A 22208-nucleotide genomic window follows, 5' to 3' on the forward strand; every position below is an offset into this window, starting at 1 on the left:
TGCTTACCCGAAGATTTTAGGCTGCAAACTTAGGTCTTATTTAGACAGGGGGGGGGGGAGAAGGGGGGTTAGTTTCAGCTCTCCATTCTGTTCATAAGGTATTCATGGGGGAATGGGTGTTCCTTGTGCCCTCAGCATATCTCTTCCTCTCAACAGAAACCCCTCTCAGAGCCCCTCCTGCCCCACTCAAACCCTGCATTGGATGAACTGGCGCTGGAGGTCTTCAGAGGTGAGCTTTAGTCAATGTCTCTTTGAGCGATATTTCCGAATGGTTAGAAGGAAAAGGTTGTCGCATTTATGCAACAGGGTGCACAGCATGGGTTAATGCTTGGCAATTAAGCTTTAATGCAAATAAATGTAGAGTGATGCATTTGAGGTGCGGAAATCCAATGCTTTGGCATGCAATAGGAGAGAACTTATATTTGAAGATCAAATCATAGAAACATAGAAGATGACGGCAGAAAATGGCTACAGCCCATCAAGTCTGCCCACTCTGCTTACCCACCCCTGTCTATGCCCTAATGACCCAATTTCCTTATCTTGACCCTCGTAGGGATCCCACATGGGTATCCCATTTATTCTTAAAGTCTGGCACGCTGTCTGCCTCGATCACCTGCACTGGAAGCTTGTTCCAATGATCAACCACTCTCTCTGTGAAGAAATACTTTCTGGTGTCGCCATGAAATTTTCCGCCCCTGAGTTTGAGCGGGTGCCCTCTTGTGGCCGAGGGTCCCTTGAGAAAGAAAATATCATCTTCCACTTCGACACGTCCCGTGAGGTACTTAAATGTTTCGATCATGTCTCCCCTCTCCCTACGTTCCTCAAGAGTGTAGAGCTGCAATTTGTTCAGTCTCTCTTCGTACGAGAGACCCTTGAGCCCCGAGATCATCCTGGTGGCCGTCCGTTGAACCGATTCAATTCTGCGCACATCTTTACTGTAATGTGGCCTCCAGAATTGCACACAGTACTCCAGATGAGGTCTCACCATGGCCCTGTACAAAGGCATTATGACTTCAGGCTTTCGGCTGACGAAACTTCTATTGATACAACCCAATATCTGCCTTGCCTTAGATGAAGCCTTCTCCACTTGATTGGCAGTTTTCATGTCTGCACTGATGATTACTCCTAAATCTCGTTCTGCTGAAGTCCTAGTTAAAGTTTCTCCGTTCAAGAAATACGTCCTGCATGGATTTCCGCTTCCGAGGTGCATGACCTTACATTTCTTAGCATTGAAGCCTAGCTGCCAGGTTGAGGACCAACTTTCCAATGTAAGCAGGTCCTGCGCCATATAATTCTGTTAACTGCATTCACTTACTATATTACATAGTTTGGCGTCATTGGCGAATAGTGTTATTTTACCTTGAAGCCCTTGAGTCAGATCCCCTATGAATATGTTGAAAAGGAGTGGACCCAGGACCGAGCCCTGTGGCACTCCACTGGTCACCTCCGATGTTTTAGAGAGGGTACCATTAACCACCACCTTCTGAAGTCTGCCACTCAGCCAATCATTGACCCATGCAGTTAGTGTCTCAATTCTCTGGTCAAGAAATGTTTTTTCAGTTTGCGTATGCTGAAGAGAGTTAAGGCATTCTTTCATCATCAACATTTTACAGTTTTGGTACAATCTGTCATACTAGTGCAGTTGGATTACTGCAACGCTATAATAATAATAACAACTTATATACCGCAGGACCATGAAGTTCTATACGGTTTACAATGATTTAAAAAAATGCTACAAACTGAGTAGAGTTGGAGATTAGTGGACTAACAGTTTATGAGATCAGTTGTGGGAGAGATTGTGCAGATCAGCTACCTAAGTACTTCAAGAACAGATATGTTTTTAGGTGCTTCCTAAATTCTCCAAAGTTATTTGCGTGCATAAGTAGTTTTTCCAGGTCTTCTGTATGGAATATTGCTACACCTTGGGTTTTGGCCAAGTACTAGTGACCAGGATTGGCCACCGCGAGAATGGGATACTGGGCTTGGTCTGACCTAGTATGGCTATTCTTATGCTCTTATGTGAGCCAAGTATAGGACCATTAAGCCATTGTAACATCACTGATGAGTGCTCTGAGGCACTGTGGAATGAGGCATTATGACATCACAATCTCAGCTCTGGAATGTTGCTCTCATTGGGGTTCCAGAATATTGGGGTTCTTTGCTATTCTTTGAAATGCTGGAATGTTGTTACTCTCTGGGGATTCTAGAATCTTGTTACTCTTTGGGATTCTGGAATCTTGCTATTCTTTGAGATTCTGTATGGAATGTTGCTACTCCTTGACATTCTAGAATCTTGTTACTCACTGGGATTCCGGAATCTTGCTATTCTTTGAGATTATGTATGGAATGTTGCTACTCTTTGACATTCTAGAATCTTGTTACTCTCTGGGATTCCGGAATCTTGCTATTCTTTGAGATTCTATATGGAATGTTGCTACTCTTTGACATTCTAGAATCTTGTTACTCTCTGGGATTCCGGAATCTTGCTATTCTTTGAGATTCTGTATGGAATGTTGCTACTCTTTGACATTCTAGAATCTTGTTACTCTCTGGGATTCCGGAATCTTGCTATTCTTTGAGATTCTGTATGGAATGTTGCTACTCTTTGACATTCTAGAATCTTGTTACTCTCTGGGATTCTACATGGAATGTTGCTACTCTTTGGGATTCTACATGGAATGTTCTGGCCAAATAGATTATATTACAATAATCTAGAACAGATAAGATTAATGCCTCTGTATAGATCCATGGTGAGACCCCACCTGGAATGCTGTGTGCAATTCTGGAGGCCGCATTACCGTAAGGATGTGCTGAGTCGGTCCAGAGAATGGCCACCCGGATGGTCTAGGGAATGAAGGATCTCCCGTACGAAGAATGGTTAGATAAATTACAGCTATACTCGCTCGAGGAGTGCAGAGAGAGGGGGGACATGATCGAGACGTTCAAGTATCTCACGGGCCGCATCGATGCAGAGGAGGATATCTTCTTTTTCAAGGGTCCCACGGCAACAAGAGGGCATCCGTGGAAAATCAGAGGCGGGAAACTGCGTGGTGACACCAGGAAATTCTTTTTCACTGAAAGAGTGGTTGATCGCTGGAATGGTCTTCCACTTCAGGTGATTGAGGCCAGCAGCGTGCCTGATTTTAAGGCCAAATGGGATCGACACGTGGGATCTATTCGCAAAGTAAAGGCAGTGGAGGGTCATTAGGGTGGGCAGACTGGATGGGCCGTGGCCCTTATCTGCCGTCAATTTCTATGTTTTTATGTTTCTAATGCTTGAACTAATAGTCTGAAATATTTTTTAACAGTACGCAATTTCCATAACGCAAAAAAACATTTCTTGACCAGCATATCAGCGTGTTCCCCCAGAGTTAAACGACGGTCTAGTATAAAGACGTGATAAGTAGTAGTAGCTAGAAAAAGGTCTTTTAGACATGGTGGCTCTTTGTTTTCTGTAAACACAGAATTTTTATAGCACTTTCTGTGGGTAGAGAGCATTGTATAGGCCTACTAAGGGCTCCTTTTACTAAGCTGTGCTTGCATTTTTAGCACACTCTGAAGATTACCGTGCCCTAACCCTGGCGCCATGGCGGCATTGTAGCCCAGCTTAGTAAAAGGAGCCCTAAGTCTACTCGGCGTACTGGTTTATTCACTTTCCCTAATCCCACAAATTGTCGTTATAAAAAGTTTTTTGACCGATCTTTGGAACATTGGAAGTTGCTGAGCTGCCAAGATACCCAGCTCCATCCTGGAGCCTTTTTGACCTGTCCTTGTTCTGAACTTACATCCCAGAGCAGTGTGGGATTTGTAGTTTCTGATCCTGCACATTGAAATCAACGCTGCAAGGCCAGAATTGGGTAACTTGGCATCCTTGATGAAAATATTATCTGTGTGTAAAAGTATGTGCCCAGCTCCACAACACATACGCAGGGCAGGATTAAAGGTTAGGCCAAGTAGGCACTTGCCTTGGGCCTGAAAAGTTTAGGGGGGCCTGGAACGCTCTGCTCTGCTCTGATGACTTCAGTGTATCTGCCTTCGGGCCCGGTTCCAGTTGTCCAAGTACTACCTTCGTAATTATTCAGTGCAACCAAACTCGCAGTCCTCATAAGGCTCATGGGCAAAAGTTCCTACACGCTGCCCATGGCTAATCCGGAAGCCTATCCTCTGACACTGGGATTTTTGGTCAGAGGGAAGGCTTCCTGGTCAGCCGTGAGCAGTGTGTAGGAATCTTTGCACACGGCTTTTGAAGACTGCGAGTTCGGCTGCATCGAATAATGAAGAAGGTGCTGCTTGGACGTCTGGAGGTACACTCTTGCAGGAGGTAGGATATGGAATGGGGGTGGGGGAAGCAGAGGTAGAGAGAGGGCAGGGCCATGGAGGAGCAGGTCCAGGTGTCCCAGTGTACTTGGGTGCCTAGGGCCCACCGAATAATTAATCCCTCCCTACACATATGTGTTTACCACATTGAGCAGACGTGCAATCCTGGGAAGAGATTACCGTATTTTCACGCAAATAACACGCACCCGTATAAAACGCGCACACGGATATAGCGCGCAGAAATCACGTTGATGTGTACAAAAACTTTGGTATACCGCGCTCACGGGTATACCGCGCATGCTGCCCGACGCTCCTTTCGCCCGCCCTGACTTTCCGTGCGCTGTCCCGACTCTCCGTTCACCCCCCCTGACTTCCGTGCACTGTCCCCCCTTGAAGGTCTGTCCCCATCCTGAAAGCCTGATGCCCCCCCCGACGTCCGATACATCCCTCCCCCCCCCCCCGAAGGACCGCCGACTCCCCAACAATATCGGGCCAGGAGGGAGCCCAAACCCTCCTGGCCACGGCGACCCCCTAACCCCACCCCGCACTACATTACGGGCAGGAGGGATCCCAGGCCCTCCTGCCCTCGACGCACACCCCCCCCCCCCCCAAGAACCTCCGACCGCCCCCCAGCCGACCCGCGATCCCCCTGGCGACCCCCACGACCCCCCCCCCCCCCCTTCCCCGTACCTTTAGTAGTTGGCCGGACAGACGGGAGCCAAACCCGCCTGTCCGGCAGGCAGCCAACGAAGGAATGAGGCCGGATTGGCCCATCCATCCTAAAGCTCCGCCTACTGGTGGGGCCTAAGGCGCGTGGGCCAATCAGAATAGGCCCTGGAGCCTTAGGTCCCACCTGGGGGCGCGGCCTGAGGCACATGGTCGGGTTGGGCCCATGTGCCTCAGGCCGCGCCCCCAGGTGGGACCTAAGGCTCCAGGGCCTATTCTGATTGGCCCACGCGCCTTAGGCCCCACCAGTAGGCGGAGCTTTAGGATGGATGGGCCAATCCGGCCTCATTCCTTCGTTGGCTGCCTGCCGGACAGGCGGGTTTGGCTCCCGTCTGTCCGGCCAACTACTAAAGGTACGGGGAAGGGGGGTGGGGGGGTCGTGGGGGTCGCCAGGGGGATCGCGGGTAGGCTGGGGGGCGGTCGGAGGTTCTTGGGGGGGAGGGGGGTTTGCGTCGAGGGCAGGAGGGCCTGGGATCCCTCCTGCCCGTAATGTAGTGCGGGGTGGGGTTAGGGGGTCGCCGTGGCCAGGAGGGTTTGGGCTCCCTTCTGGCCCAACTACCAAAGGTACGGGGAAGGGGGGTGGGGGGGGTCGCCAGGGGGATCGCGGGTCGGCTGGGCGGCGGTCGGAGGTTCTTGGGGGGGAGGGGGGTTTGCGTCGAGGGCAGGAGGGCCTGGGATCCCTCCTGCCCGTAATGTAGTGCGGGGTGGGGTTAGGGGGTCGCCGTGGCCAGGAGGGTTTGGGCTCCCTTCTGGCCCGATATTGTCGGGAAGTCGGCGGTCGTTCAGGGTGGGGGTGCGAGTGGTCCTGCCGGGGGGGGGGGGGATGTATCGGACGTCGGGGAGTCGGCCGGGCAAGAGGGCTTGGGCTCCCTCTTGCTCCGATCGTGGATGCGGGTGTGGGTGGGAGCACGTGCGAGCGGTCGTTCGGGGTGGGGGTGCGAGTGGTCCTGCCGGGGGGGGGATGTATCGGACGTCGGGGAGTCGGCCGGGCAAGAGGGCTTGGGCTCCCTCTTGCTCCGATCGTGGATGCGGGTGTGGGTGGGAGCGCGTGCGAGCGGTCGTTCGGGGTGGGGGTGCGAGCGGTCCTGCTGGGGGGGTGAATCGGGCGTCGGGCGGGGTGGGAACTATGTTTTAAAACTTTTGTATACCGCGCTCACGCATATAACGCGCGAGGGGTATGCGCGGTAGGTAAAAACGCGTATAACGCGCGCGTTATATGCGTGAAAATACGGTAAGTCAGACCAGTGGTGTTCCTAGGGTATGTGGCACCCGGGGCCCATCATTTTTTTGACAACCCCCCATGTAAAAAAATATTTTTTTTAATAACCATGAAAAATAAATGTTCATAACAGAAACAGGCACTGAAAATTTTCTTTTATTGAACCTCATATATGTAACCATTAATCCAAACATAACATAAATTATGTATGAATTGTCATGACATCAGAAGTACATATGGAGTAGTTGCAAGTGATGCTTGGGACAGTTCTGATTGTGTTAGTTCGGTTTTATGTGTTTTTGAATAGAAGGGTTTTTATTTCTTTTTTGAAGGTTTTGTAGTCTGTGGTCGAGGTCAATAGGTTGTAGAGTTGGGGGTCGAGTGTTAGGAAGTTGTCGAACAGTTTTTTTTCTTTTGACGTTTTTGGTTGGAGGGTGTGTGAATGGTGCGTGAGTTCTCCTATGTCTGGTTGAAGTGGATTTAATTATTTAGCTAAAGAAATGAGTAACCCCCCCCCCCATTTCACACACATTAATTCTCTTCCATTTTTGTTCCCATTCTAAAAAACACTAATAAGTTCCTAGAAAAAAAATACATTAAAATAAGAAGTGAAAACAAAGGCCCCTACAGATGAAAACATAACATAAGAATAGCCTAACTGGGTCAGACCAATGGTCCATCATGCCCAGTAGCCCATTCTCATGGTAACCAATCCAGGTCACTAGTACCTGGTCAAAACCCAAAGAGTAGCAACATTCCATGCCACCGATCCAGGGCAAGCAGACACTTCCCCCATGTCTTTAATAACAGACTATGGACTTTTCCTCCAGGAATTTGTCCAAACCTTTCTTAAAATCAGCAATGCTATTTGCTTTTACCATAATTTCTGGCCACTTCATTTTTAAGCTTAGATCTTTCCTTCCAAACAGATACCTTGCTAGATGTCAAATACATAAAGAACAAGGTAACTTCACAAGGACTTAGCTGTGCAGGAAATGTGAATCTCCTCATACACCCACCATATAGTGCAAAAATGTGCAAAGGTCTGCTTTTTTCTTTCGATCACTACGTAGCCTAATGCCACACAAGCAGCGCTGTTACAAATATATTCTGAAGGTCAATGCTAAGGTTAACAAAGTTTCCTTCCTTGGACCACAAGGAGATACTGACAAACCACTGGAAGAGATCCCAAAACAACTACCCAGGCACAACACCCAAAGACCCACTCAGTGTGTGAACCAGTTGAGTGGAGTGGACTAACTGGGGGTGGAAATGGGCCCGGAGTTTGCTCAGCAGAATTTCCCAGACCACCTCTTCCTCTCAACACATTGACATGCTGCTGCCGCCACCACCACCACCATTAGGAACACCTCACCGGGTAGGCCAGCAATGCTTATAAACTTTATAAAACACATTATTATATTTTATTATAAAGCACATATTTTAACTGAATTCTCTGACATCCTCAGCCTTGCCATTCACAAAAATAGAAGGAAGAAAAGTTCCCGTTTCCTGCTGTCTCATATCCCCGGCCTATACAATATTTTTCTTGTGCAGACCCTTCAAAAGTCTGACCAAATCCTCGTTTCACTTGCATTATAAAGTACTGAGGATGCCATCTCTCTCCAATCACAGGTCCTAAAGTCTAAGACAATAGCGCAAACTAGTGCTGCCCGATTCAAGAAAAAAAAATTTCGATTTGATTCAGCCTATTAAATTGGTTTATCGATTCAACTTTCCTGCCCAATTGGGTGTTTGTTTGTTTGTTTTTTCAAACATCCTGGTGGGTTTATTTTATAGCTTTTTCACCCCCCTTTGGCTTCTCCTAACCACACTGGCGCTGTGGTATAAATAAAATAAAGAAACAAAAAGGACTTTTCCTCTCTGTTAAATCCTAGCTCACGTTTGCGGTCTAACACCAGCTCTGGCAGGATACACATTTCAAATCTGACATATTGTAATCACAAAGCAGAAAATAAAATTAGTTTTTCTACCTTTTGTTGTCTGGTTATTTTTCAAATCTTGTTTGTCCAAGGCTCTGGTTATCTTCTGATAACTTGCTTGCCAGGGTCTCCTTCTTCCTTCTTTCTGCATGCTAACCATCCATCTGCCATCTCTGTCCTCCGTTTCCCTTCCCTCTCCAGGAGGTCTGGCATCTATCCTTTTTTCGTCTCCCTCCACAGATCCATCTTTTCTTAACTACCCTTTCATCCAGCATCTCTCCCTCCTTCCCCACCACCCCAGGGTCCACCATCTCTCCCTTTCTTTTCCCAACTACCCTCCTATCCAGTATCTCTATCTCTCCCTCCACACCATCCCTTGTGTCCAACTTCTCTCTCTTTCTGTTCCTTCCCTCTCTAAAAACCATGGTCCATCATCTCTATCCCTCTTCTCTATTTTCAGACCCATTATTTCTTCCCACCCAAAGTCCGGCATAGGTGCGTCTCTTTGAACCCCCCCCCATTCCCTCCATGTATTTCTACACCAGGGCCCCCCCTCCCTGAAGGCCTGTCCCCCCCTTAAAGGTCTGCATCCCACCCCCGAAGGCCTGCACTCCCCCCCGAAGGCCTGCACCCCCCCCCCGAAGGCCTGCACCCCCCCTTGAAGGCCTGCATCCCCCCTTGAAGGCCTACCTGCCTGCCTGTCCCCCCCCTTGAAGGCCTATCCCCCCTTGAAGGCCTATCCCCCCTTGAAGGCTATCCCCCCTTGAAGGCCTGTCCCCCCCCCTTGAAGGCCTGCACCCCCTGAAGGCCTGTCCCCCCCCTTGAAGGCTGTCTGTCACCCCCACTCCCCCTTGAAAGCCTGCCTGCCTGCTCGCCCCACCCCGAAGGACCGCTCGCCCCCCTGGCCTCCCTGCACCACCTATGAAGCAGCCTGCAGCGGGATCGCGATGTCAGCAATCCCTGCGCTGCTTCCTCTGCCACGGTCCTGCCCCTCCTCTGACGTCAGAGGAGGGGCGGTACTGCGGCGCAGGAAGCAGCACCGAAGCAGCTCAGGGATCGCTGACATCGCGATCCCGCTGCGGGCTGCTTCATAGGTGGTGCAGGGAGGCCAGGGGGGCAAGCGGTCCTTCGGGGGTGGGGGGGACTGAACGGCAAGGCCGGGAGCACCCCCTCAGGGCTGGCACCCGGAGCGGACCGCCCCCCCCTTAGTATGCTACTGGGTCAGACCACCAAATAGTATATACAGAGTTCTAAATTTTCAAACCTTTGCATAGTTTTGACTGGAAAAAGATGCCAATTTCAGCAGCTACTTTTTCCTTCAACAATTTTCAATGTGAAAGAACAAACAAACTGAAGGTTCTGCGGAGATTCAGCAGTGCCAGGGTCCCCTCCACACCTGATTGGACACCCTCCTCTGATAGCTAGGAACGAGACATTGGTGTGTGAGGAGCTCCCTCTAGTGACCAGACAGTGAACATAAGAATAGCCTTACTGGGTCAGACCAATGGTCCATCAAGGCCAATAGCCTGTCTCACGGTGGCTAATCTAGGTCCCTAGTACCTGGCCAAAACCCAAAGAGTAGCAAGATTCCATACAGAATCCCAAGGAGTAGCAAGATTCCAGAATCCCAGGAATAGCAAGATTCTAGAATCCCAAGAGGGTAGGAACATTCCATGCTACTGATCCAGGGGAAGCAATGGCTACCCCCATGTCTTTCTCAGAGAATGGGATAATGGTAAAGAGTGGAAAGGAATACAAATATCTGTTCAAAAAGCTTCTTATAGTGACTAGTGCTGCCCGATTTCCAATTCAAATTGATTCACCTATTCACTTCGGGTGAATCGATTCGTTTTTTAAAAAAATCGGCCTCGCTGATTTGGTAACAAACCTTTCTCCCCTTGCCTTCAGGTGTCCTAAAGCAGGAGCAGCAGCGCTGCCTCTTGCTGGCTGTCCACTGCCGCTGCTGCTTTAGGGGACGAGGGGGGAAGGTCAGTCAGAAAGTGATGCAGTGCTTAGGCGCTCTTTGTAGCATCCTCCGGCTTCCCCCCTGGCCTCCTGCTCTTACCTTTAGCTAATACGACAGCCTGCAGAGAGGATCACCGGTGCTGTATCGATCCTTGCAGGCTGCCGTCATCCTTCGCAGCACGATCCTGCCCCTGCATTCGGACATCAAACCTGAGAGTACATAAAAATTGTCCTACTGGGAAAGACCGAAGGTAAAGAAAGACCCCAAATGATCAATGAGTCTTTGATACAAACTTCCTCAACAATCGCGCCCCTCACTTATTTGGGCTCAATTACAGGATGGCAAGAGAGCTTTCAAAGCCAATGACATCTGTGCAAAGGATATATTAGAGCCATCTGCTTTGGCTCCTCTAATTGCCTCCTTCTTAATTGTAGCTTATTTGCTTGTTGCTGTATTTCTTACTATTACTTTTCAAAAATAAACGCTAAACAACAGCATTTCATTTTTTACTTAACCTTTTAATGCAGTATTTCTAGCATGCCCCGATGGGACCCGTCTCGCCCACAAGGGCTTTTTCAAGGGTTCATAAAGGAGCTCTCCTTTAGAGTCAAATAAGTGAGGGTGCGATTGTTGTGATTGTTTCCAGTTTACCTCACTTTTTCATCTTCTGCATCCTTTTAGTACAGTACTCCCCCGATATTCGCGGGGGAGGCTGGAGAAGGCGGCAGGAGAGAGCAGCCGGAGCACTGGTGAGTGAAGGAGATCACTCGCGGTATGCTCCGACCGCCTCTTCCTGTACTGCGTGTCAAAGCAGCTCCTTTAGTGCAGGAATAGGCGGTCGGAGCATACCGCAACTGATTTTCTTCACTCGCCGGTGCTCCGACTGCCCTCTCCTGCCTCTCTGGCTGCCCTCTCCTGCCCGGTCATTTGCGGTCAGAAAATACCGCGAATCGCTGAACGCGAATGACCGGGGAGCACTGTATATACAAACTTCCACCCGATCCCCAAACCCAAGGATCCTCTGTGCTTCTCCCAGGCTTTCCTCCTCATAACCCCTCTCCAAGTTGATAATCCTCTGTGCTTACCTTAGGCTTTCTCAATCCCATTGCTGTTTTTTATTCCAAGGTAAATTACTAAGGTTTGTAAAAGTGAAGGAAAGTGTCTCAGAGCACCACTCAAAGGATCATATGTGGTGATGGTTTTCTTTCATCGACCAAACCTTCACTACTAACGCTGCGATTTTCACAGCATGAATAAATTAAATTTAAATATCAATTCTCTACTTTTTTTTGGCTTTTCAGATTATTTATGCTTTTTATTAAAAAACTTTTTCAAGATTATTTTTGTACTTTTTTTTTAAAAATGTAACTTTTTATCAATCCAAATGATTCTTTTCTTACATTATGCGCATTCCAAGTTTCCAAGTTTATTAAAATAATTTGATTAATCGCCTTCTCTACATTCAAGGCGATGTTCAAAATAATACAAATAATTATGAACATAGGTAAAATATTGTATAAATAAACAATGTTACAAAAACAAACAATTTAAAATAAAAATTAAGTCGTTACGTACTATATTGAAACAACGGGAAAGTTCATTAATGGTTACATTCTATATTAAATTCAAAATACAAAGGTAAAAACGTGGGGGGGGAAGAAAGACAGTAAAAAAAGTGGATGAAAAATAATAAAAGATCATTATTCACTAAAAGCATCGTTAAAAAGGAAACTTTTGAGTTGAATCTTAAATTTTTCAAGGTTCTTTTCTTCTCTTATATGTATTGGGAGATCATTCCAGGACCGAGGAGCTGTCACTGAGAAAATAGTGCCAATCACGGGAGAAAATTCAGGCATTCTCTTGCCAGTAATACTGATTTTTTTGCATACTTATATTTCCATATTTTTGGTATTCATAAGCAAATCGTATCATTTTCTTTTATAAGCAAAATATTACTTATCTTGGAATGTGCGCTTGATTATTTGATGACACTCAGCCAGAACTGCTCTAAGTCCAGTGAGTCCAGAAAACCTGCTGGCTTTCAATAATGCATTAATAAGAACATAAGAACATAAGCAATGCCTCTGCCGGGTCAGACCCGAGGTCCATCGCGCCCAGCAGTCCGCTCACGTGGCGGCCCAACAGGTCCAGAACCTGCGTAATAATCCTCTATCTATACCCCTCTATCCCCTTTTCCAACAGGAAATTGTCCAATCCTTTCTTAAACCCCATTACCGTACTCTGCCCTATTACGTCCTCTGGAAGCGCATTCCAGGTATCCACCACCCGCTGAGTAAAGAAAAACTTCCTAGCATTTGTTTTGAATCTATCCCCTTCCAATTTTTCCGAATGCCCTCTTGTTCTTTTATGTTTTGAAATTTTGAAGAATCTATCTCTCTCTACTTTCTCTATGCCCTTCATGATCTTGTAGGTTTCTATCATGTCTCCTCTGAGTCTCCGCTTTTCCAAGGAGAAGAGCTCTAGCCTCTCCAGTCTTTCAGTGTATGAAAGGTTTTCCATGCCCTTAATCATTCGTGTCGCTCTTCTCTGGACCCTCTCAAGTATTGCCATATCCTTCTTGAGGTACGGTGACCAATACTGAACACAGTACTCCAGGTGCGGGCGCACCATTGCCCGATACAACGGCAGGATGACTTCTTTTGTTCTGGTCATAATACCATTTTTAATAATACCCAACATTCTGTTTGCCTTCTTCGCGGCTGCTGCGCATTGCGCCGTTGACTTCATTGTTGTATCCACCAATACACCCAAATCTCTTTCAAGGTTACTTCCCTTGAAAGAGATTCAAACAGCGAATGTTGTCATTCAGTCCTACGGGACCCGTTTCGCTGCTCAAAATACAGCTTCATTAGGGATAGCAAATAGGTTTCTTTTCCCGCGTTCAGGCTCGAGGACCGAATAACAACAAGAGTGTGCCTGAATTTTCTCGCGTGATCGGTCGTATTTTGATCTAGGGATTGCGCATAATGCAAGAAAAGAATCATTTGGATCGATAGAGTTAAAAAAATTTTATACAAAAAGTACAAAAATAATCTTGAAAATGTTTTTTTAATAAAAAGCATAAATAATCTGAAAAGCCAAAAAAAAGTAGAGAATTGATATTTAAATTTAATCTATTCATGCTGTGAAAATCGCAGCGTTAGTAGTGAAGGTTTGGTCGATGAAAGAAAACCGTCACCACATATGATCCTTTGAGTGGGACTCTGAGACGCTTTCCTTCACTTTTACAAACCCTAGTCGTTTAGTGTGTGAGGGCCTAACATTATCGAGGCAGACAAAAATTTTTCACTTTTTTACACTGGTTTTTATTCTAGCCTCTTCTCTGGCAAGTAGTTCTATGTATTATCCAGTTGATAGCGAAAGGACATTTTTTAAGGTTACTCCAGAATGATTGCATTTCTTTTTTAAATTTTGTAGTGGTTCTGACCTTCATAGGAGATCTACCATGCGCTCTCAACTCCGAAGTGGACGTCACCCACAGGCTGCTGGAGGTACCTGTTGCACACCGTTCCTTCTCACCAGTGACAGATTTCAAGAAATGATGGGATAAGGCAAGAGGAAGGAATAAATGTCTAGAGAATTTCCACTCAAAGCCAAACTTGAATGACCTTTCCCACTTGGTTGAACCTTATCATAAGAACATAAGAATAGCCTTACTGGTTCAGACCATTGGTCCATCAAGCCCAGTAGCCTGTTCTCACGGTGGCTAATCCGGGTCCCTAGTATCTGTCCAAAATCCAAGAAGTAGCAACATTCCAAACAGAACCACAAGGAGTAACAAGATTCTGGAATCTCAAAGAGGAACAAGATTCTAGAATCCCCAGAGAATAGCAACATTCCATACAGAATCTCAAAGAATCATAAGATTCCGGAATCCCAAAGAGTAACAAGATTCTAGAATGCCCAGAGAGTAGCAACATTCCATGCTACTGATCCAGGGCAAACAGTGGCTTCCCCCGTGTCTTTCTCAATAACAGACTATGGACTTTTCCTCCAGGAAATTGTCCGTACTTTCTTAAAACCAGCTACGCTAAGCACTCTTACCATTACCTCTGGCAACACATTCCAGAGCTTAACTATTCTCTGATTGGTTTTAAAAGTATTTCCCTGTAACTTCATCGAGTGTCCCCCTAGTCTTTGTAATTTTTGACGGAGTGAAAGATCGATCCACTTGCACCCGTTCTACTCCACTCAGGATTTTGTAGAGTTCAATCCTATCTCCCCTCAGCCGTCTCTTCCAAGCTGAAGAGCCCTAATCGTTTTAGTCTTTCCTCATGCGAGAGGAGTTCCATCCCCTTTATCATCTTGGTCGCTCTTCTTTGAACCTTTTCTAGCGCCACTATATCATTCCTGCTCTGACTACGCCACTAGACCACCAGGATTTGGAAGGTACAACCATGCGAGCCTTCAGATGGGTCCTGGTGAGGTTGAATACTTCTGTTTGGGGAGGAGGAGGGAAGAGATGCTGCTTCTGTTTGGGGGAAGGAGGGAAGGAAGTGAGGTTCTCGAAGGGGGCAGCAGAGATGGGGGAGGGAATGTGCTAAGGGGGACACAGCACATAGTCTCAATCTCAGCTGAAAACACATTGGCATTTTCAGCCAAAATTGAAACAAAACTGAATGCCAAATTTGGGTGGGTTTTGGTGCCGAAATAAAAATTCAGTTGACCTCTACCACTCACATATACATCCCTCGTAGGACTATGCAGGTTTGTTGTTTATGTTACAGAACAGCTTCGTGTGTGTAAGCAAATAAATCCCAATTATTGGTGTCTCTGGCTCACAGAAGTACAATTATTCTCTACCATATGGTGTACCAGGTGCCAAATTATAGACAGAATGAGGGGTTAGTCCATAAAGACTAAGGAAACAATTCTGTGTAACGTCAATCTTATATTCTGCTGTCCTAGGAAATAAATCCAAGAACAGCCGTGCAGAATACTTTTTGAGCCATAAATGACTAATGTGGGTAGAGCGTACCTACTTAAATGTCTTTCTTTATCAATACAGATGTGTGGGCAAGGCCCATGCCCTCAGGAACTGCAGCTGGAGGTTTACTGCCAAATACTTAAGCAACTGACCTTTACCAGCAGCAACAAGAGGTAAACAAGGTTAAGAAAGAGGGGGAGCAAAGGAATATGGAGAGTGGAAGAGAGGAATGAAAGCAGGAAAGGAGGGGAGAGAGGCAAAAAGGAAAGGAGTAGAGGGAGAACAGCAGACAGGGTGAGGGAAGGAAGACACTCAGAAATGACCATCATACTGCCCTTCCTCACCCAGTATCTAATAACTATCATCATCCCCCCTCCTATCACTACTCGGCCCAGTGTTTATACTCCCAGTTATAACCATCACCCTGCCCCTCCTGTCATGCCTCACCCCGAGACCAGGGCTATCACCTTCCCCCCTCCCCCTTCTATCATTCCTCCCCCTGTGTCAGGAATGCACCATCAGGGTCCTCGAGGCTGCAACAGCTTTGCATGCACACGACATCCATTGTATGCAAAGCTATCACATGCATATTCATTAGGTGTCTTCTGTAAATCTATCTGACCCATTGGCGGACCTCAAAGACAGAGAGTGAAGCCCAAGGCAGTATGTTCCCTGCAGAGTTTCACTTTGACTATGGCCTTTATCTGTGAATGTTGAACATTATTCACAATTGCCAGAGGATTGGACATAGCAGCTACTGAATCTCAAAGCATCCCCATCCAAGTTTCTGGCATTGACTGGTAGATGGCCTCCTCCCTCCAACCTCCTACCTCCAAACAAGCCAAAAAGAAAATGGATTATGCATCTGTTGAACCTTGGGTTATCCTTTACCCCTCACATGGAGGCCAAAGGAAAAGCTATGTGACCTGGATAACTTCGGATCTAGCAAGAGGTAACTGAGGGAGGGGATGGAGACCTGGTGGGTAGAGAGCAAGATTAGGTGGACTTTTTTCCTGGGGTGGGCCAGATGCCTCAAAGTGTTTAGAAGAATACAAGATATAAGCTACACCAAAGATCCATCAAGCCCAGAATCCTATCTCTGGCACTGGCTAACCCAAACCACAAGAACCCAGCATGGCTGTAACAATTTACTGTATGGATTAACCTCCGAGGGTTAAGGAAAAGGTTGGCAGGGTGGGTTAGCTAAGAGCAGGGATGTGATTATATTAGATTTGATGGTCTCTTCCTCTGGTATTAGATTAATACCAGAGGAATTAGGCTAGTCCTACCTTAAAGCTAACAAACACCTCCTTGAAATTAAACGGGTTAGACTACCCAATTAACCCTACTATCAAAATCCTGGGAGTCATCCTGGACCGATGCCTGACTTTCGAAGTCTTTGCTAATGCTCAGGTTAAAAAATGTTTTGGTACCCTCTGGAAACTTCGCACCATCAAACACTATTTTGACTTCCTATCCTTCCGACTACTGGTCCAATCTCTAATCTTAAGCATCCTACATTACTGCAATATTATATACCTGGGATCCTTTAAGAAAACCATCAAACGCCTAAGAATCGTTCAGAATGCCGCCATTCGCCTCATTTACAACCTCAAAAAAATCAGATCATGTAAGCCCTTATTACAAAAAACTGCACTGGCTGCTGATAGAGGCAAGAATCATCTTCAAATTTGCATGCCTCTGCTTCAAAACCTTATCAGGCTCGTCTCCAATCTACCTGTCGGATCACCTTGAACTTTCAGGCCCCACCCGCACACGTAATTCCCACCTGTTTGCCTTCCCGTCCCTAAAGGGCTGTGTCTACAAGAGATTCCTTGGTAGATCTCTGGCATTCCAAGCAGGCAAATAATAATAATAATAACTTTATTCTTGTATACCGCATTACCATGGAAGTTCTTTGCGGTTAACAAATGAAGAGACTGTACATTTACAGCGAAGTTACAATTTCAGTAATGTTGCACTTACATTTAGGACGATACATTTTCAGTGATGTTACATTTACATTTTAGAAGATAAATTTACAGCAAAGTTTTTTTTTTTTTTTTTTTTCCGCTAGGTTGACATATACTGAGTAGTTACATTTGCTGTAAGTTACATGCTGCGGTGTTACAATAGTAGAGTTACATATGGCGGAGAAGAGACTGGGGGAGAGTCGAGGTCAGAGGGGGAGGCAAGTAAGAGGGTGGATAGATCAGAGGAATTTGTCAAAAAGGTAGGTTTTGATTAACTTCCTGAATGTTTGATAGGGGGGGGGGGAATTGGAGATGAGAGTTGAGAGGCATTTGTTCCATTTGCCCACTTGGAATGCTAGGGATCTATCGAGGAATTTCTTATAGAGGCAACCCTTCAGGGAGAGAAAGGAAAACAGGTAGGTATTTCGAGTGCGAGAGGGGCCAGCAATTTCAAGGTGCTCAGCAAATGGAATAAATGTCTAACCACTCTCATTTCTAACTCACCCTCCTACCATACTTTCAGGAAATCAATCAAAACCTATCTCTTTGATATTTCTCTGACTCCCTCCCTGCCTTGCATCTCCGACATACCTCCGGATTTCCTGACTACTCCCGACTTGCTAAGCTGATTGACTTATTTGTAACATCAATGTATATGTACAGTCTCTTAATCTGTTAACCGCTCTGAACTGTTATGGTACTGCGGTACACAAAAATAAAGTTATTATTATTATTAATTGTGATTTTAATGTTCTTTGTTCTGTCTTTATGCTTTACTGTTTCTAATATGACAGTCTGATGGTCACCTCTGTCCCAAAGAAATCTGTGATATTTTATCAGAATCCAGCAGAAGTGAGCCCCCCAGCACCATTTTTTTCCTTCAATTAATTCTCTCTCATTCTCTTTTCCCCCCTCACAGTGACAAATATTACCGCGTCTGGCAGTTTCTCTTCACCATGTTGGCTTATTACCTCTGCCCTGTTCCCCTCCAGAGCACCATGAAGAAGTATCTGAAATCCGTCGCCACACACGGCAGTGCCAGCTTAGCAGGTGGGAAGTTGTTCAGCCGCAGTGCCCATAATAAGGACAAGCAAAGGCCACAGCTGTAGACAAGGGCCTTCGTCAAACTCTGTGTCATAAGGCACAGCAAGATCTGGTCCTTCTATCTTGAAACTCGTTCTTCCAATTTCTCTCAGACAGTAGGAGCTCAGGTCTCTGAGTATAATATCCGTAAAAGTAGGACAGTCTAGAGTCCCTTCTGACAAGGTGCTTGCTGGCCAGATCTATCTTGTAGGGCTCTTTTACACGCCCTAATCCAAGGCTGTCAAAATGTAATCCTGGAGGCTTACAAACCAGTAACAGTTTCAGGCAGTGGCATGAGGTCAGGCCCTGATTGCAATGCTGTGAATTTGATTGGTTGAGCAAACAACAGGCAGATGCTGCTCAGCCAATCAAATTCATATCAGTAATGTCAGGGCCTTCAGGGGGGGGTTAAGAGAATCTCCAGCCCATGAGCCCTGCATTTTTTTTTTTTATGGGGGGGGGTGAAGATGGAGGTTAGAGACATAGAAATATGATGGTAGATAAAGGCCAAATGGCCCATCCAGTTAGCCCATCTGCAGACTGCCTACTGTGACAAATCTAGCGCTATCCCTAGCTTTGACACAGTGGTGAAGAAGGTAGGTAGTCCCCGAGGCAGGAGAGCTGGTCAGGTTGGCCCTGCAGAATATGAAAAGCTGGCTTCACTTGGACTATCCCAGGAGCTCCCAGAAGGCCAGTCTCAGCACAGAAAGCTGTGACTGAGAAAGGCACAGCTGCAGAGTTTTCTCTCCCTTCTCACTCTGCAGCAGGGAGGGGCGAATTAGAGGGGGTTGAAACAGAGCAGCTGAGAGAGAGTCAGGAGGAGGAGGAGCCAAGGAGGCTTCCGGGGGGGGGGGAAGCAGCCTGGAGGCAAACGGGAGAGATTCATCCACAGCCTGAGGAGGCTGGAGATTGGCAAATGGTGGACACAGAAGAACTTACTGCTGACCCAGGGAGTGAGGAAGGAACCCCAGGGGAACCCATGGAAATCCAGGAGAGTCTGGTAGGACCGGAGGAGGTGTCCATGGACATTGATAAGCAGTAAGGGGATGTGTATTGCCTGTGTCCACAGTAGTGAAGCTACCCATTATGCCAGTGATAGTTTAAAGGGGAGTTGTAGTTCTCTCCCTGCTGATAATGAACTGTTAATTGCTGCTTGAAAGCTTTAGTTGTAAAGCTAGCAAATGTTTTGGCATTTTTTTGTTCTCTCTGCTAGCAGCCAAGCTGAGCCGAGAGCGTTCTTCCTCACAGCTGTGCATAATTAATTACTTGAAAGGCACAGCAGGGAGCTGTGCTGAGAGCCTGCACGGACCTTGTGAATTCTGTGCTAAAGAAGAGAATACGGTTTACAGAGCTGAAGCAGCTTAGGGAAAGTTACTAAATCCAAACTACTCTGGTGAACAGGACTGTTTATAGATATGCTAACAAAGTCCAGAGGCTGTGGAACTGTAGGTTAAGATGAGATACACCCAAAAACCTGGACACTGGATTTCTTTGAAAGTTTTGCTCTGTTTGAACAGCTTGTGTTTTGCCTCATAGTTTTGAGTGCTTGTTTTGAGGTCTGCTAAGCTGAAGCATTTTTTCTTTTGTTCAATGCAACCAGTGAACATAATAAAACCTTTGTTTGATTATTCTACTATACTAGATTTTGAGGTGTGTGAGTTTCTTTTCCCTTGCCTGTTTTTCTTTTGGTAATATCAGGGAATCTGATATTATACCTTAGGCAGACGCCTAAGAAGGCCTGAAGGGTACCCTGGTTAAAGGGTACACGTAGGGACAGGAACAGTAAAAGGGTTCCAGCTCGCTGCCGTGAACAGGAGCTGGGCAGGTGTGACACTACTCAACAAATCAAAGTATCCCCAAAAAATAAACAAGCAGGGCTGTAGAGCTAGGGATTCACTGAATGCCCTAAAAGCCCTCACGAGACACCTTTCAGGATATTCAGTGAAACTTAGCTGGCTGGGAACGGCTCCCAGCTGGCTAAGTTCTATTTGCCTGGCTATCTGCCGATATTCAGCTGAATATCTGGCTTTCCAGATAACCTGGTGACTGGCTATGTCGCAATGTTAGGAAATTCTACTTTACGGAGAGGGTGGTGGATGCCTGGAATGCGCTCCCGGGAGAGGTGGTGGAGAGTAAAACTGTGACTGAGTTCAAAGAAGCGTGGGATGAACACAGAAGATTTAGAATCAGAAAATAATATTAAAGATTGAACTAGGCCAGTTACTGGGCAGACTTGTACGGTCTGTGTCTGTGTATGGCCGTTTGGAGGAGAATGGGCAGGGGAGGGCTTCAATGGCTGGGAGGGTGTAGATGGGCTGGAGTAAGTCTTAACAGAGATTTCGGCAGTTGGAACCCAAGCACAGTACCGGGTAAAGCTTTGGATTCTCGCCCAGAAATAGCTAAGAAGAAAAAAAAAAAAAAAAAATTTTAAATTGAATCAGGTTGGGCAGACTGGATGGACCATTCGGGTCTTTATCTGCCGTCATCTACTATGTTACTATGATTTTCATCGGCTAAGCCATACATCCAGATTAACTAAAAGGCAGGTCTATCAATGGCTGTTGGCCTCAGCCAGCCTGCCACTGAAAATCGTCTTGGCCAGTTAAGTGCGAGCCCCCAAACTTTGACCTCGACATTCAGTGACAGTGGTTGGATACAGCCCTAGCATTGAATGTCCAGAATCGCTGCTGGTCGCAGGAGATAGCTGGGCTGTAATAAACTCAGAGAGTCCCCAGTTTCAAAAGTGTTAAGAGAATCTCAGAGATTAATTTGGATCCGTGATTTGTGCCTAGAATAAAATTGTACATTTGTATGCACATTACTGTCTGCATTTTGCCATCTGCTCTTTGTATGAAAGGATGCCTTTTTTGTATTTTTGCTTTCTCACATTTGTGCACTGCTGATCCGTTGTAAAGAAAAGCAAGAATTAGGCATATTTTCTGGCTAAGCAATAGAAGTTTCCGGACAATCACTGCTGCGCTAACCATAAGAAGGTTCATTTTGGTTTGGAGGCAAAAGCTTGGGGCAGAGCACCGAGTCTCTGCTTCTTTTCTGCCATTTAGAAAAGCGTGCAGTGGCTTCCTCCCAGCGGTATTCAAACCCTCTCCTTTTCCTTCTCTGTCGCAGGAGTGGCCAAGGCCTGCTATCAGCAGCTGGAAAGAACCAGGAAGATCGGAGGCCGGAGACGTTATCCGTCTCCCATGGAGGTCAAGGCACTCTTGGTAAGGAGACATAGTCTCTTCATTGGTCCCCATCTGTTTCCGAGTACAGTTCAAGCTTCTCTTACTCATCTAAACTAAACTAAAACTTAGCTTTATATACCGGGATCATTAACCAAAAGAAGCTCAACTCGGTTAACAATAATTTTAAAAAAAATACTAAAAAGGTAAACAATCAAGAATTTCATTTCCGAACTGTTTAGCAAATAGGAAAGTTTTTTAAAGATTTGCGGGAAAAATGACAAGGACTAGGACCCCTCAAAATTAGAGGCAGTTCATTCCATAATTGAGAGAATTTGAAAACCAAAGATTGGCTGAAGTTCTTAATTCCTTTTCTTGAAGGAAGGGAAAGTTTGACTTGTTGGAGAATCTGTAAACATTCCATACCAGAGGAATGAAAATACCATATAGGATTCTAAAAGTAACGCAGGCGCATTTAAATTGAACCCCGAGATCAACTGGAAGGCTTAAAAGCAAAGGAGTCACATGGTCAGATTTCCTTTTTCCAAAAATCAGCTTTGCAGCGGTATTCTGAACCAACTGTAATCTTTGTAATGCCAAAATAGATAGCATTACAATAGTCTAACTGGGATAATATGATAGATTGGACCAGAACAGAAAAATGTCGTTGATGGAGAAGAGTTCTGACCTTCCTCAGCATTCGTAGACTGAAAAAGCACTTAACAAGAGAATTGATTTGATCCTTGAACGTAAGAGAGGAATCTATGGGGACTCCTAGTATCTTAGAGGAGAACTCGACCTGCAGGGAACCCCCAGATTCCAGAAATACAGGTGGAGGAAGACAATCCAGTTAT

The 22208-nt window shown here is 46.1% G+C and overlaps 1 protein-coding gene across 1 annotated transcript in view; it reads left to right on the forward strand.

Annotated features, from left to right (window-relative positions):
- LOC117356049 overlaps positions 1-22208 on the forward strand; it is a 191373-nt gene that overhangs the window by 133010 nt on the left and 36155 nt on the right. Inside the window, exons 6-10 of the mRNA XM_033935309.1 lie at positions 157-229; positions 13610-13683; positions 15201-15292; positions 18012-18142; positions 21302-21396. Coding sequence (XP_033791200.1) covers positions 157-229; positions 13610-13683; positions 15201-15292; positions 18012-18142; positions 21302-21396 — 465 coding nt within the window. The remainder of the gene's footprint in view (positions 1-156; positions 230-13609; positions 13684-15200; positions 15293-18011; positions 18143-21301; positions 21397-22208) is intronic.

The sequence above is a fragment of the Geotrypetes seraphini genome, chromosome 2, assembly GCF_902459505.1.
Source record: "Geotrypetes seraphini chromosome 2, aGeoSer1.1, whole genome shotgun sequence".
In the NCBI taxonomy this organism is placed as follows: domain Eukaryota; kingdom Metazoa; phylum Chordata; class Amphibia; order Gymnophiona; family Dermophiidae; genus Geotrypetes; species Geotrypetes seraphini.